Source organism: Dunckerocampus dactyliophorus, chromosome 6 (genome assembly GCF_027744805.1).
Source record: "Dunckerocampus dactyliophorus isolate RoL2022-P2 chromosome 6, RoL_Ddac_1.1, whole genome shotgun sequence".
Lineage (NCBI taxonomy): Eukaryota > Metazoa > Chordata > Actinopteri > Syngnathiformes > Syngnathidae > Dunckerocampus > Dunckerocampus dactyliophorus.
In genome coordinates, this window is record NC_072824.1 from 10367749 (window position 1) to 10384689 (window position 16941).

Here is a 16941-nt window from a genome sequence, read left to right on the forward strand (position 1 = left end):
ACTTGCAGAAGGTTACGCATTGTAGGGAAATTTTAACACATGCACACAAACACACGCACACGCGTGCACACACATAGTTCAGTTCCAAATGTGAAAATTATAAATAATTCATGGTGTTATATTTGTAAATAAATTATATTGATGTAAAACAACCCCTTTTTCTGTTGTTTATCTTGGTATATTTACTCCACCTCTCGCCTGAAGTCAGCTGGGATAGGCTCCAGCATGCCCGCGACCCTAGTGAGGATAAGCGGCATAGAAAATGGATGGCTGGATGGATCTTGGTATAGTTGTTTAGATATTTCAGCTGTCACAAAAGCAAAAAATCTTTGTGTGAATGTGAAAGTTATGCTTGAAATGTATCTTTTCACAGAGAGCTGTTTTTCGCCCATTTTTAGTCGGGAACTGATATTTTCCTGAAACTTATCTATGTTCTACTGCTAATTACTAAAGAACAGAAAAAGGTAGAAACAACCTTTTTTTCTAATGAAAGACGGGAGTCTAATCTTTCTTTTGGACGGTAACCAAGTTTATAAAGCCATAGAACACTGTTCTATGTAACTCTGTGCCTTGAAAGATCAGTCAAAATCGTCTAAAATGGCTGGTACTGAAGGGGTTGTCTTTTAAAAAGTACCTGGGATTGAATGAGTTAAGGTAAGTGAGGCATGGCTCATCAATGTCTCATTAATAACATTACTGACACCTAGTGACCAGAATATTACATATGACTTGTCTTTCAATATTTTTGACTAATAATAGACCATTGTCAACCATGAAATAGTGATAATTTATTAATTATTTTTAAACAACATGATGGAGTGAGGGAGCGATATTCGAACCACGATGTAGCGAGGGACGGCTGTACTTTATTGTTTCATTACAAAGTGACATCGCCACCTAAAGGCCTGGCTTGCATATCACAGCACCATTTTCACAGAACAGCGTGAATATGTATCGTTCTGACAACGTTGTTTGTGCATAACTCTTGTAAACAGACAAACAATCCCTGTTTACTAGATGGTTGTGTGGTTCTAATTAATTTTGCTGACTTCTCTCTTGGGTTTATTGCTTTGTGTTGCACAGCAATTCCAAATGGCACACAAAAATTTTCCCTTTTTTTCCGTCAAGAAGATCATTTCATTTTAATGATAGTTTGTCTGTGAGCACCTCCATAAATCAACGGATCACACATCCTCTCGTCTCCTCCCTCACCCTACCCTCAAGACACTTTCTTCCCCTTCAAGACGGCGTCTACCAATTCAAGCATGATAATCACTCACCTGGCACCTCCCCCTTAAGTTATGATTTACACTTTTTTTGATAAATGGTGCTTCCTCATGCTTTAATTGCCAGCTCTTTTCATCCTAATTTGATGTTTGTTTCCTCTCTCAGATGGTGGCCAGGGCAGGGCTGTAATTTCTACATCAAGGACGTTGTAGGGGATGACGAGCAGGTGGAGCAGGATGAAGCCGAGCGGGGGGATGCAACCTGTGAACTCACCTGGTAAGTGACGTAGGACCACATCTCCACAAATCCTAACAGCATACAACCACAGCAGCAGCAGGGCGCCAAGCAGGAGACAATTATGGCAATTTCTGTTTGAAGTGTTTTTCACTGCAGTGAAAATAGAGCAGAATAAAGATGCGACAATAATAGATCCAACCAGAACCTTGACTGTGTGTTGTTCCAACAAAGAGCATTTTGTTTGCACTTCTATCGTCTGCTATGAACCAACAATGCAAAATATTATCATTTAGAGAGCAAATAATGTCACATGCATACTAAAACAGTCGCCTTCCCACACTTCTATGTGAAGTCCTTAATCTTCAATTTGTTCGTTGACCAAACGCTGTTCCTCTGAAGCACAAGGGGGAGATTGTGGTCATTTCAGCTTGTTTAGCTATGTGAATAGAGGAAGAAAATGCTACATGCCAATAGCTGTCACTTGTAGAAACCGCCTGGTCAAATGGATAACATGGCTTTCTGCAGCTCTTACCTGCGTTCAGTGACGTTTTAATGTGTGGTCATGGTTCTTCTCAGTCGCATAGGAAAAAATCACCATTGGGATGGCTTGCTTTGACCGATTATTTATAAAATAAAATATCCCCTGTGTAGTGAATTGTTTTTAATTCTTGGATTACATGTCAATGACGTTGTTGAACTTCTTGTACGTATATGGCCATTCCATCCTAACTTCACTAAAAGTTTGATTAAGGATGTTTTTCTCACTCACTGAAATATATTCATTGAGAGGCAGAGAATACTTATTATTCTTTCATTATTTGTTATTTTTATATTATTGTTGTTCTTATTGTTGTTGTCCACTTATCACTGACAACCAAAATGCAGATTGATTGATCGATTTTCTGTCTATTTTAATTCAACTGTGAAAAGTTTTGGCATTAAAATACGGCTGTTTGATACGTTTCTACCCACCGGGATGTACTTAGGTGTCATGTCACGTATTAAAACAGGCTGTTTCTATCTAGAATATTCTGCCACTAATTAAACAGATTTCGAGCAAACTGTATACATCCAAGATGGATCTGGTTTCCCATTTTTCTCTTATAATTATTATCTATTTTCTTTTCCATTATTTTATTTTTTGATCTGGTTCGAATCGTTGTGTGGTGTTTCCCCGTGGGTTTTTTCCAGGTACGCCTGTGTTGTCCCGCATTCCAAAAACATGCATGTTAGATTAATTGGGGACTCTAAATTGTCCATAGGTATGAATGTGAGCGTGAATGGTTGTCTGAAGCAGGTGTCACCAACGTTTTTCCTTGTGAGAGCTACTTTTACAAAATGAAAATGGCCAAGAGCTACTCATTTTTGTAACATTTATTTTAGGAGCTTATTTTAAACCCAAACAAAGTGAATATTCTTGTTTTACCAGAACATTAACAAAATGCTGGTGTCCACAACTCACATTTTGCATTTCAGAATGCATTTCTTTCTACTGTTCTTTCATTATTAACTAAAAACCTGAATGAAAAGCAGGCTTGCGGGCACCTCATGTGGTCGTGGGGGGGCTACCTGGTGCCCGCGGGCACCACGTTGGTGACCCCTGGTCTAAAGTATATGTGCCCTGCGATTGGCTGGCGACCAGTCGAGGGTGTACCCCGCCTCTCGCCGGAAGTCAGCTGAAATAGGCTCCAGCATACCCCTGCAACTCTAGTGAGGATAAGCGGCTTAGAAAATTGATGGATGGAAAAAAATTATTTTTCGTGGTTCTTTGTTTTATTTTTGTTTTTTTCTGCTGTTTTGCGTTGTTCCTGCTTTTCTTTTCTTTTCTTTTCCTGGTTTGCATTCCCATTTTTCGCTTTAAGAACTGTAACTTGCTATTTTCTCAGATGGTAATAATTTACAAATATGTGATAATACAGGTAAAATGTAGAGCTTACGTGCACCACTGTTCAAAAAGCCCACAATTTTTACATTTGTTACAACAGACACTTTTATTGCAAATGTTTATTTTTGTTTTTCCTCCTTCTTTTCCCCCCATAAAATAATTTAATGAAAACAAAACGTTTTTTCATGACATTTTCTTCACTGTATGTGAATGTCACGTTAGAAAATAGCCTCCTCAACCATAATAAATGGATCATCTTTGCAACATTTCACAATGTGACCATGCATGTACTGTACTGGGTCACTTTAAAAGAGCAAGATAAGCGATCAGATTGTGCTGATGTTAAAATATGCACTGTGTACATATAGCATGAAAAATGTACTATCTAAGTGAGAGACAAGTGAATTGAGGTCACAACGCAGCAGGAAGTCTTCCTTTTCATGTGCGATCCAGAGGGGTCACTCCTATGAACTAACTCATTAGGAGAGAAATGCTAATGTAGCCCCCCCCCCACACACACACACACACACACACACACACACACACTTTTTTTAAACTAACTCTCCACATTTTTCCTCTTTTTTTTTAAAATAGCACACTACAAGAGAATGTTTTCCTCACTAGTTCGATGTTCGGCCTTGTCAGAAAACAGGAAGAATTACACAGCAAACAAAGGCATCATCTGTATCTATGCAGCCTTGCCACTGATGATTCTGGTGCAAACAACGCTCATTAAATGAACTCGTGCAGTAACTGTGTATCTCGGCGCTTAGTGAACAAATGACCCCTTCTAATCAGGAAGATGAACTTCTCTGCAAACATCATTAAATATTCAATCTCTTCCACTGCTTTGTAGCAACGTCGTTTGTGAATAACACTATAAAATGGTCATGTAGCTGTATAAAGTAAGGTTTTCTCCTGATTTACTTTTTCAACTGAATAACAAATCCTTTTCATATATATAGTTCAGATTATTGGCATATACCGATTTAGATTTTGAATGAATTATTGATTGATTCTTTGATTGCCCTCAATTTCCTCAGTTTCATCGTGTCAAATTACATGAAAAAAGGTGTAATGTTATGAGAAAATGTTGTGACCTTATGAGAATAAAGTAAATCTTAGTGTTGCATGAAAAAAGTTATGTTAGGAGATTGAAGTAAAACATTTTCGGGATAAAAGTTGTAATGTTACGAGATTTTAAAGTTGTAATATTCCGAGAAAAATGTTGTAATGTTAGTGGCATAAAGTTACATTTTTGGGGGAAAAAGTCGTAATAGCACAAGAAAAAGGAGGAATGTTGCGAGAATAAAGTCATATTTTTTTGTAAAAAAATGTCATTATGTTAAGAGAAAACAAATTATATTTATTTAAAAGTTGGAATGTTACAAGATCAAAGTCAAAACGTCACAAGACTAAAAGCTTTTTTTTTTTGTATGTGTCTTTGGGTGATAATGCCGGTAAGTGGTTTTACTTTAACATTTTTATGTTTTTATTTCAAAAACCGTGTTAGTCTCATCTTATTGCAGCTGTACGTTTATGCACGTGTGATAGTGTGATTTTATTCTCGTAAAATTCTTTGTCCCATAAGATTCAAACTTTTTTCTTGTGGTATTACAACTTTGTTAAAGTTATGACCTTGTAGTACTTCTTTATTCTCCGAAGAATACGACTTTGTTCTCGTAAGAGTACTTCGGTATCGTAAAATTTTCAGCTTTATTCTCCAAACATTCTGACTTTTGACCTGCAATACAACCACCTTGTTCTAGTACGGTTATGACTTTATTTCTGTCATATTATTTTTTTACCTTAGTACCAGCACTATTTTTTTTTTTGCATGACTTTTTTCTTGTAATATTACAATTTTAATCTCATAAAAGGGCTGCTTTATCTCGTAAGTGTTTTTGCTTTGTAATATTTTGATTTTATTTGGTTACTTCTCTTACTTTATTCTATGGTATTTATTTTTCTTTAAAGCGTGGCCCTAGCCCACTGACTTTGATGCTTCAATTTGTCAAAATAACAACCATTACAACTGAAATTACGACTTTAGCATAACGGTGTTTCACTAGCAGAACAAATACAGTAAATATTTGATTTGTGGCAACCTCAGACGTGTGTTTTAAATGCGACTAAATCCAAACTTAAGCCATTAAACTATAACAGTGATGCATTTCAAGTCTGTATATGATCGATTTAATGACTTTCATTTGTCTCTTTTCTCCCCGTGGGGCCCTGCAGGTCTGCTGCACCTTAACAGGCCATGTCCAAGGTAAAATCAGGACCGCAGAAACCCAACATTTATTTTACTGAAATCACATATTGCTGTGTTTGTCGCTATTAGCGTGGTTTTAGGCTGATGTTGTGGGAGCATCAGTTCCAATCGTGCCGGAGAAAGAGGCAGCTAATTAAATTAAAGAGTTACAGTAATGAGGCAGAACAGACAGCATCGTCGTCTTCTCTATTTTTTTGGTGGCTGAAAACAACAAGAAATGTAAGGACTTTTTTTTAATGAAAGGTTTGGTTGTTCAGCTCTAATTAACTCTCTTAAGCTTGCCGTGTGCACGTTGGGAAGTTTGTGTATGTGTGCATGTACGCGCTTTCCGCTCTACTCTGGAATGCCGCCAGTCCCAGCTCTTTTCCACACGCGCCTTCCAAAACCCAAAAGCCTTTGATCTTTTTTTCTACCCCCCCCCCACCCCCAATGCCCCCCTCTGTCTCGCTACCCGGAAGAGCTCTCTCTCTCTCTCTCTCTCTCTCTCTCTCTCTCTCTCTCTCTCTCTCTCTCTCTATTTCTCTATTTCTCTCGCGCTCTCTCTGTCTGTCTATACATCTCTCTCTCTTTCTCTCAGTGCATGTGGAAATGTTGGCCTGGCTCCACACTCGGACCAAATTTAGTCATACAAAGGGGAGGGTGGTGGGGGGTGTCAAGGGGGGAGTGGGAAGCGAGGGGGGGGTGAGGAAGGGAAAAGGGGAGTTGGGGGGGGGGGCGTGCAGGGATGAAAGAACCAGCCGCTCTGAGATCAAAGGCAGCCGCAGCTCCGCCCCCACTAACCCCCCCGCCCCCTCTCTCCCTGCCTCCCTTCTCACCCCCACCCTTCTCAGCACCACCCGCCGCCTCCTCCTCCTCCCCCTCCCTCCCCGAGCTGTATAAAGTTGTGTGCTCGGCCCTGACTTGGATTCTCACGCAATAGTCCATGCAGAAATGCTTTCTCGGATAAAAATTCAACATAATTATAGATTTTTTTACATAGAAAGACAATACATAAATAGTCATTTTTATTGTTAGTTAGATTTTTTTAAATTTTTTTTAAATTTTTATTTTATTATCATTATTGTGTTGATTGTTGCTGTGAGCTGGGGTCATGTGACACCACAGTTTGCATACCCCTGATCAGGGATAGCTTTAGCTGCATTGCGTGTGTGTTTTGGCTTGCACATACTGCATGCGTTTGTATATGCGTTTGTATATACAGTATGCACTTTACATTGTAAGGGTGTCAGAAGACAGATGAGATAAGGTGATACACGAGATTGGGTCTACGGGAACAAGAAGAGATGAGATTTGAACATTATTTTTAAGAACAGTACCATGATAAATGATAAAATATAATAATAATAATTCTATATATACATTAGGGGTGTCACGATATGCTCAGCTCATGCAGGTACATTTTATAGCTTTGCATGCATGACCTAAACGTGATGCTTTAAACTGTTGAACTTCTTTCCGCAAACTGAAAAAAACCCCTACAAATTATTAATTAAAATAATGACGGCAGGTGAAGCTGGCACTACTAATGATTTATGTTGATGTGTAGTTTTGTAAATGCACTTTAAATAGATTGCAAATTGCAGTAGATTAACTCTATGTTTCCACAAAAAAACTACAGTTCCCATGATGCTTAGCGTGTGGAAGTAGGTCTGAATTAGACTCTTCTATCACGTGTTTTAATAGAGGTCATATGCAGTGATTGCGTTTTAATCTGACAAATTTTAAGTCACTTTGATCAAATGTAGAATTACTACAGCTTCTGCTTGGACATTAACACAGCGGAAGCTGTTGAACTTCAACGAAAAAAAACAGTCACACGTCACGAGCGAGTGACTCTGAGAACGCCGAGTGCAGGTAGGATTGAAAGGATTATTCTGTGTGTAAAGCACTTGATGTGACCTTCCAATCCTGCCTCGTGCACTGCCACTTCCGTATTACGTGAATTATCATTCACAGTAGCGATGCCATAGTTTAGTCTGATAGACTGATAGACTGTCTGCCCCCGTCCCACGACATAGCTCTTCTCTAAATGAGACATATAATCACGTCTTGATCTTGCGAGATCTCGTGACACCCCTATTATGGTGCCCTAATATTTTCTACATGACAGTTGTGGTGCCCCCTATGGGTTGCACTCACAATGGAAGACATGCTAGCATAATAATACAGATCTCCTCAAAGTTTTGTAATCATTAGATTAGTTTAATGAGTTAAGGACAAGTAGTTGCTAAGTCCCACATGTGTCCCACATGGCCATGTGTTTAAACCAACCTTGCACAAATTTTACAGATGTGCTTGTTGGTACCCTAAAGGTGTGAACCCAATTTCATGGTCATTCGGCTAAACAACCTGAAGTTACAGCGGGAGTGTTTTGTAGAACGCATTGAGTCATGTGAGAAATTTGAAGTCGGTCCAAAGTTTTGGCCTAATAACAGTACCACCATGTGGTATATTTGTCAGAAAACTTAGCACAAGCAAGACAGTTGGGGTGCATGTTTTGACAAATGTTCCCCCTGTTTGTATGCAGAAGCCCAGGAGTAGAAGACTTTTTTTTTTTTTTTTTTAATTGGGCTGCAGCATAGTCTATAAAATAAAATTCACAAGACAAAAAAAAAATCATAAATTCGAAGTTGTAATGTAACAAGAAAAAATGAAGCATGGAATGTTATTTGGTTTGTTATCACACAAAAGATGACAAACGTTTTGCAACATCAGTTTTGATTTCAGCAGTTCAAGTCAGACTAAGAGACCAGTAAAAACTCAGGACGTTTTTGCAAGAGTTTCACTTTTTGAATGGAACTACAGAAAAAGGTGAAGTTTAGAAAGATATTAAAATTTATTGAGATGCACTTATATCTAGTTTTTTATACACTAGATTGGCGAGAAAAGTGACTAAAAATATATATACATCTATCAAATATACAATACAGATAAGCAGAAGATATACACATCACACATACACTATAACGATTATATTAACATGCATTTAAATTGTAATTGTTTCTTTTTTTTGCTTTATGTGAATAATATTATTGACATGTAATGTCACAATTACTTTACCCCATGCTATATTTTATGTTATTGTTGCTAATATATATTCTTATCAAAATAAAATCTTATCAAAATGACAAAATAAACCTGAATTATAATTTGGTGTACATTTAATTAAAGGTGGATGACTCATCCAAATGATTTTTGCACACCATTTCTGCATCAAAATATCCGTACCACTTTTTTTGTCCTTCCACGCTATGTTTGTTATGAGTCGTCACTACTGGCGTGGGCTTGACTGCTGGCCATTTGTTTGGGAAAGAAGTGAAGTGGGAGTGTCAATCAGTGCAGGAGGAGGGAGCGGCCATATTACCCCCCCCCCCCCCCCCCCCACGCCCCCCACACATACGCACACTCACTCACTCACTCACTCACTCACACACACTAACCGGTTACATTAGTCTGCGGAAGCGCTGCGTGAGCGGTGCGGACGTCTCTCCTCCACGGTGCTTTTTAAACATTTTTTTGCCTTCTGCCTTGTGACTTTTATTTGTACGTTTATTGTTTTCCGCCACTGTGGATGTGTGCTGACGAGTGGCGTGGATTTGTCTGGCGTGTGCACATCCACTCAGCGCCGGTGCTTTTTGTTAACTTTTCCACTGGTGGACTATCATTTTTTGTTTTGGTTTCCACAGGATACGCACTCCAAAGTGGTGGACTTTTTAAAAAGAAAAACATGAAGTCGTCGTGACCCCTCAGTCACATTTGTCCTCTTTTTTTAGTTGTATTTCATTTGGAACAGGAGAGACACACGGAATCGTTTTCGTGGGAGTTCCCATTTCCACCATATAGTTTCTGGACACAACTGGCACTGATTTTTTTTGATTTTTTTTTCCATTTTTTTTATTCTGGGTGCAAAAGAGAAACAATATGCCCCAGTTGTCAGGAGGCGGTGGCGGCGGTGGAGGTGCAGGAGACCCGGAGCTGTGCGCCACGGATGAAATGATCCCCTTCAAAGACGAAGGAGACCCGCACAAGGAGCAAATCTTCGCCGAGCTCAGCCACTCGGAGGAGGAGGGAGACCTGGCAGACATCAAGTCCTCGCTGGTCAACGAGTCAGAGGGCAGCCCCAACAGCAACAGCCATGATGTAAGTCAACCAAAAGGCCTGCACTGTTTCTTCCCCCCCCCCCCAAAAAAAACAAGTTAAACGCTTTAATTTCCCTTAAATGCAAAAAAAATAAACCAGCAAATGACTAAATAGATGTTCCCCTTGTCACTTGTCTTCTAACTGGCCACAATGCAAAGGCCTTGTGTTTGCTTCACCATTATAATGCATTTTCATGAAGAAAGTCATCAAATGTTAGTTAAACTGTATATTTTTTATCATAAAAGCAATGAAAACCAAGCTTAATGCTTTCAGCTGAGTTTATAAAACAATAAAACGTTAATATTATGTAAGCTAGGAAGGATGCAATGTATGGATGTTCTGTGTTATTATTGTTAGAAAACCTTTGCATTGCATCTTTTGCAGCTGGACTGCTACAGTGCATTGATGTATGAAGACTGCATTTAAAATATCAAGATTTTTAACGTGGCACTTATAATATCTTGTCCAAATTTCCCCCAATGTTTTTCGAACACATTTTCTCCAATATGTATAATAATTTCTCCCAAATACCATTACAAAAATATCACAAAATGTATATACTTCCCAACTAATAGAGTTTTTATTTCCACCAAATTACTAATCACAAAAGTTAACCGCATGTTCAGTCATTAACCGCAGTGTTAATGGAATTTCGGGACCCCCATCCTGGACGAGAAATGCGAAATGTCCCGGAGACACACACACACACACACACACACACACACTAGACGTTAACTGAATGTTAATTAGTATCCACGAGAAGTTCCCCCTCGCTCAGCTGGAAGCCATCCTGAGGGTGGTGGTGGTGGAGGACGGGGTTTCATGTGCTCTCCAAAAAATGAGGTCTTCTAATCAATTCTTTGACAGAAATTGGATGTATAAAATGCACAAAAATTTTAACAAAAAAAAGTGCAGTTTTCAAATTCATGACAGTCATGGACTATTTATTAGGATAAAAATGGAGTTTGGAATTTGATAGAGTGAAGTGGTATGAAAACAAGTTAATTTGTAAGCCCCCTCAAGGCAATGGCGCTTAATTAAGTGGCTCCGCTGTGTAGACAGTTGTCTGAAAGTGTGTGTGTGTGTGTGTGTGTGTGTGTGTGTGTGTGTGTGTGTGTGTGTGTGTGTGTGGGGGAGAGAGGGTGTTGACAAGCAAAAAGGAGCCACATTTGTCCCAGCAGTGTTTTGTGGCCGTCTGACCACATCAGCAGCCTGTGTGTCTAACAGCCTGTAAAAGGCCCTCTTAATCGATTTGCCATCATTCGATTTCTCCTTTTTCTTTTCTCTCTCTTTTTTCTCTCAGGCGGTGAGACAGTCTCAAGACTCATATCATGAAAAACACAGAGACCATCCCGATGACGGTGAGTGATGCCACACACTCCTCTGTAATTTGCCAAAAGCAAACTAAATGGTTAGATTTTATTGGACCTCAGCATTGGAGGTCACACTGGTGTTCTAGTTTAATTAAAGGCCTGTCCAGACATGTCAACACTAGCTACTTATCAGCTGAAAATGGCAACAAAAGAATACAGTCTAACATTAAAGGTCAAACACAATGGTCAACCTCCAATGTGTGTATTTCCTATAGGAAATTGTGGAAATACTCAGTTTCCAGGGTCAAACTGATAGTTGTGACTGTCATACAAGTTTAAAAAGAAGTTCAGTTCTGTATTCTAAAATAAAACGGAGACAAAGGTTTGCTGAAGGCGAGTCATGCAATGCACTCATAAACATTCCTGTCATACAAGTGCAAAAAGAAGTTAACCGCTATATCATAAAACACCCACACTTTGATCATGTAGGCGTTTCAGGAAGCGGAGAGGGCAATTGTAAACATTCCTACCTCTTAAACAAGTGTAAAAAGAAGTTAACCACTGTATATTAAAACTTAAATAAAAAAAACCCCAACACTTATGACGTAAGCGAGTGTCTTCACGTCAAGTTGACTTTGTAGTGTACATCCATTTGTCAATTTAGCAGTGGACAGAGAAGCTAGTTCTATGGTCATTATTGCACTTTGTTGTACCCTTATGTGGTGCCATCACAAAAAAGCCAAAGAAAAAGCAAACACATTTGGTGGAGTTAAATCTGTAGATCAGGGGCGATCAGACTACCTCCCATGGGCCATTTACAGCCCGCTATGCAATTCTTAATACAAATCAAACCTCAGAGGAACTATTATAAAAAGCTCAAAACACATCTTATCCACAAAATAATAATAAACTTGTGCTCACCGAGTCAAAGTTCTCAATAGATTTGCTGACTTTCCGATCTTTTAATACAAGTTTTGAGACACTTTTTTCCCATATTTTGTTGTTTTCCAAATTTTATGCCCTTTAGTGTGTTTGGGTCCAACTGTATCTAATGGTTTAGATAGCTCCAGATCCTATATTTATATACTTCCTAAAGGCATTTGTCAAGCATTTACACCAATAAACGCTGCTGCAAAGTCACATGCGGCCGCCACTTGGGGCGTCTGCGATCTATTGTGGTGCGACCTCCGCTTTGCAGGTCATCTTCGGGACTTTGAGAAGGAGTGTGCCTCCCCTTTGTTCCCCTTTCACTCCCCCTCAGTTACCCCTTCTCTCAAACCAAACACTGGCTTTCTTCACAACAAGATCCATGTTGTTGCTGTCGGGCTAAATACCACAAACACCCCCTTAGCCCCCCCACCCCCCTGGCTTTATTACACAGCGTGCAGTTGAGTGGCGAGTGGCGCTGAATTGAGTCCTCTTGTACAAAGCTCCTACTCCTCCTCCTCCTCTTCTTGTTGTCGGGTCAAAGCCATAGAAGAACAGTTGGGGCGTCTCCTGTTTTGACACAGTCTGTATGTTCTTCTAATTGGTGCTAATTGGCACAGAGGGGCTCCATTGTTCCTGTGTATAATGCAACTGTCCTCTGCAACAAAAGGCGAGGAGGGAAACATGCTGCGTGTTGATGTGATATTGTTGGCGCAGCAGGGCAAACGGTGATTTATTGACTTGAAGCGCTTTTAATAATAATGTTTAGCTTTGAACTTTGTTTTGTGTGTTTTAAATCAGGCAAGCATCAGGACATGTACAGCAAAGGCCATCCGTACCCCAGCTACCCGAGTTACATCATGATGGGCAACATGAACGACTCCTACATGACCAATGGCTCCCTCTCGCCGCCCATGCCCAGAACGGTCAGTACCAATATTTTTAAACATTTTAGGTCACCTCCAACTCGAGACATTTAGCCTCAACAACACAACGATGTATTTTTTCTCCTGAAAATCAACAATGAGATGTTCAACTCTCAACTCCAGCTGCAACTTTGTATGTTTTTTTTCATTGTTAAGGCCTAAATCAAATAAATTGTAACGTTTTGGGGGATTTGTTTGCAATTTACAGTTTTTCCCCATTGGATATAATGGAAATTGAGATAATCTGTTTCAGGCTGTCAAAACAGTACAGGCAAGGTTACTTACTTCACTAGTGTAAAAATAAGTTCACCACTGTAAAACCTATAAACAACAAAAAAGTGACAATGCATATGGAAGGTTTGTGCAAAGTCTGAGGCAAATGTATTGTATTTATTGTACGACATTCATTTGCCGGTAGGCTGCGCTGAATGTACTGTATATTTTTTTTTGCACCAAAACACAATTTTTGAGGCAGGAATACCGTAAATGTTGCATATATTTAGAATATCGCTTTTAAAACACTAATTATTTTTCACAAGCAGCTCTTAAATATGTGTTTTCTACCAATCACAGTGCATTTTTTATTATAAATCCTGTTTTGTCATCTTAAGCATGTTCATTAGTCTAGTAAACCTTTTCATGGCCTCAGTATGGCTCGAGAAGGCCTTACAGGCCCTCAGGCTCCCCTGCAGTGGAGTCAGTCAGTCAGTGGTGCGCTTGTAATGGCTTAAATATCAGGGCGGCCAGCTGCAGGTCCCCTCGCTGGCGGCTTCCTGTGTCTCCCTGCAGCTGTCCACGCTAATGCTGTTATGTCCACGCACGCGCATTTGCATCCCCATCGTGATGACGGGCAGTGTCTGCCAAGTTACTTCCAAAATGTACATTTATATATGACCAGCTCCTGTTCTTTTTAAAAGTATTAATTTTATACAGCATTACCATATTACTGTTCCTGAACTGTAATTCCCGAACAAAAGATTTAAATTTTAATAGACCTGCTTTTCATTGAACATTTGATAAATTTTTCACCAATTTATTAAATTAATGTTTTTTTTTTCTGGGCTCAGAGTTTAGCTCATGTATTGCCAAGTGAGGTTGCGGTCTATTTTTTATATATTGGGAATGTTCTGCACTCCTGTTTCCATGCCAATTTCATATTGAGCAAAATCATGTAAACCATAGTTGACGTCATGTTCTTCTTTAGACTGAGACTAAATCAGCAGCATCTCTGCTGGTTGCAGGCAAATTGTGCACTCCCATTTTGCCTCAATTGCTTCAAGACATGATGAATCAACAATCAATCCAGTCGATCGATAAAGCGTTGTTATGCCTTCTCGTCCCCATCACTTTAGCCACACGCAAGCCAAATTCTTTCTTTATTGCTACGGTTACATTGGAGCACTTGAGGAGGTCTGCTTGGAGAGCAACCAGAGGAAATTCTCCTTCCCCTGGTAGATGCATGAGGCCTAGGCAGGCCAACATTTTTCAAGCCTCACTTTGGTTTCAATGTGCTGCTTTTCTTGGCCAAATTGTCCCTCTTCAAGACATCTTCAATAAAAATGGTAGTCATTTTTAATGCCTTTGTCTCACTCTAGTAGAAAAAAAAAATAGAAAGAAGCACCGCAACTCTAAAGGCCTCTGGCTGCTGCATGCCGCCACCACGGCCACTGCATTATATCTGCAGGCCTGGGATCAGTTTTCAGATCAAAGGCTCCCTCTTTCTTTCATTCCCCTCCATCCCCCATCCCCAGTAGTTTAGATTGATTTCCATTCACCATGACATTCCTGCACATGTCGTCCAGCCGTGACAGAGCTGTCGGGAGCTGCTGATTGTCAGCAGATTTCTATGTGGGTTTTTTACGACAATAAGTTGCCCTCGCCATACGAAGACCGCTGGACGGGATTCAAGCTGTATGTCGGCGGCGATTGGTGAATATGGGTTTCAAACTGCAGCCTGCTTCAAAGAGGTGGCTGCTACGTGTATTGACGTTCTGATGTTAATGTGTTTTAGGTTCGACGTGTGCTTGGTTTAGTGAACACGTCGAACCGCAATTCATCCGCAATTCATTTTAAAGGATTTTCAGCCCCATCCATTTTGTAAACATGTACTGCAAACTACAACCACAGTAATAAAAATATTGTTAAATTAATACCTCTCTGACTGTCAAACAAAACTGAGCTCAATAGGGGAGAAGTCTTGTTTTATCTTGTGCTTTATTGAGGGTTAATTATATACTATAGTGGTTGAGCTTCCTCCTTATCTCTTAATGGGGATTTGCAGTCTGATGGTCAGGAGAGTAGAGTTGAGTAGAAAGAAATCATAAGGTTGTCATTGCTTGAAACTTGACGGTTGTAAGGAACTGAACTCTTTGAGGTTTTGAGGATGTTTGTCTGACTGAGCGTCCAAACTCTAAATCGGGATTTAGCAATGACTAGAGTCTAAATAAAGATCTCTGCACGTGCGATGCGACTGTGTATTTTTAAATGGCCTAAAATCTATTCCGGGAACACTCTGCTGCTGTCATGTGAGACAAAACCACACCACAAGGTTAAAAGAAATAAAGAGCGGAAGCATGGTTCTTAGCTGGACTGAGCATGTGCAGGTGATCTCCATCTGTGTTGGAACAGCTGGAGGAGCCGAGGGGATGGAGTGTTGCAGCAACATTGGAGCTTGTGGGTAAAACCCATTTTCCATCCAGAGAGAAGAGTTCTGTCAGTTCAGTTCAGTATGTTGTTTCTGTTGTAGCTGAAAACTGGGGGCAGCAGTAGCACCATTTATAAGGACTTGGCTTAGGGACCAGAGGCTCTAAGGTTTGATTCCTGTTGAAAATATAAAATATGTAAAATGGTTTTTAAGGAGCAGACATTGTACAAGGCACCAAACCCCCCTAATTGCTCAGGAGCAGGACTTCCGCACTCATTCGCTTGCTTGATTCCTTGTCTCGTTTCCACCAAGCGTGTCAGCTCAGTACTGCATTTTGGGAGCATTTCCATTGTGAAAAAGTCCTGAGGTATCCCACCCAAATGGTTCCAACCGCATTTTTGTTGGGGATGTCATACATTGTACCATCATGTTGGGAATCTAATACAAATATAATGTGTGGTACGACATCATTGCCTACCATAACAACAAGCGGCAGTTTATTTTGTATGGTAAATTAGGACACACTGTAATGTGTTGCATAATTGCTAAATTACTTGTAGAGTTGCTAGGGATGCTCCGATCAGGGTGTGATGCTCCAGGACCGAAATTGTCCGATACCGATCACATGGATTAATTACACATTTTTCAATTTATTTATAATGCTATTGGCTAATAATATAACGCTAAGCCAGGGGTGCCGTAAAAAGGGGAAAAGTCAGGACAATTCCATGGTCCCTTGACTGCCAGGGGATCCAAAAAATAGGTAGTTACTAATAAAAAAACATATTTGACTTACTTTTTGAAAGGAACATGGATCTCTGGTGAAACTTCCAGAGGATGACAGACCTTCTTTAAGGAGACTTTGGATGTGAGAGTGCATTGGTGGAACCTCCAGACACGTGAGAAAGCACTCGGCGAACTCTGTGTATTCCACTGCTGAGTAAGGCTGTTCATCTCATCCGATGAATTCAAACATTTTTCGGGTTTAGCTTAGCCTTCTGACTGTCACACATATACGGGCGAGTGTTAGTCACATGGCTGCGTTAGCTGCCGTTTGACTGATCAAACCGTGAGACTCGAAAACTCACCATACTCCTTTTTAACACGCTACCCCTGCAAGATAGTTTCCGTGGCATGTGTTGGCAGTTAAGTTCCGCACGGCAAACATGATTGTTATTGCGGGAAAAGTGGGAGGACGATGCTGCCAAAGACATTAGGTAGGTCGAGACACTACACTGCACGAAAGGATTGCTGTGCTGCGGGTTGTGATAGTGCTAGCCACAGGTGATCGGCTTTTGTGATCGACGTTGAAAGGCATTTATCGGCATTTGCCGATCTCATGATTTTTCACGGAAATCGGCCGATAC

At 40.1% G+C, this 16941-nt stretch overlaps 1 protein-coding gene and 1 long non-coding RNA gene across 9 annotated transcripts in view; both read left to right on the forward strand.

Annotated features, from left to right (window-relative positions):
• The window catches only part of LOC129182514 (uncharacterized), a 73006-nt gene extending 71503 nt beyond the window's left edge, over positions 1–1503 (forward strand). Inside the window, exon 4 of the long non-coding RNA XR_008570658.1 lies at positions 1393–1503. This is a non-coding gene — a long non-coding RNA (uncharacterized LOC129182514). The remainder of the gene's footprint in view (positions 1–1392) is intronic.
• Positions 1504–9052: 7549 nt separating this feature from the next.
• Positions 9053–16941, forward strand: part of lef1 (lymphoid enhancer-binding factor 1) — a 48207-nt gene continuing 40318 nt past the window's right edge. For all 8 annotated transcript variants that reach the window (XR_008570648.1, XR_008570647.1, XM_054778612.1 and 5 more), the window contains exons 1-3: positions 9053–9764; positions 11068–11125; positions 12806–12930. Coding sequence is in view for 6 of the 8 variants with exons in the window: in XM_054778612.1 (XP_054634587.1) it covers positions 9546–9764; positions 11068–11125; positions 12806–12930 (402 nt within the window). In the remaining 2 variants the exon portion in view is untranslated. The remainder of the gene's footprint in view (positions 9765–11067; positions 11126–12805; positions 12931–16941) is intronic.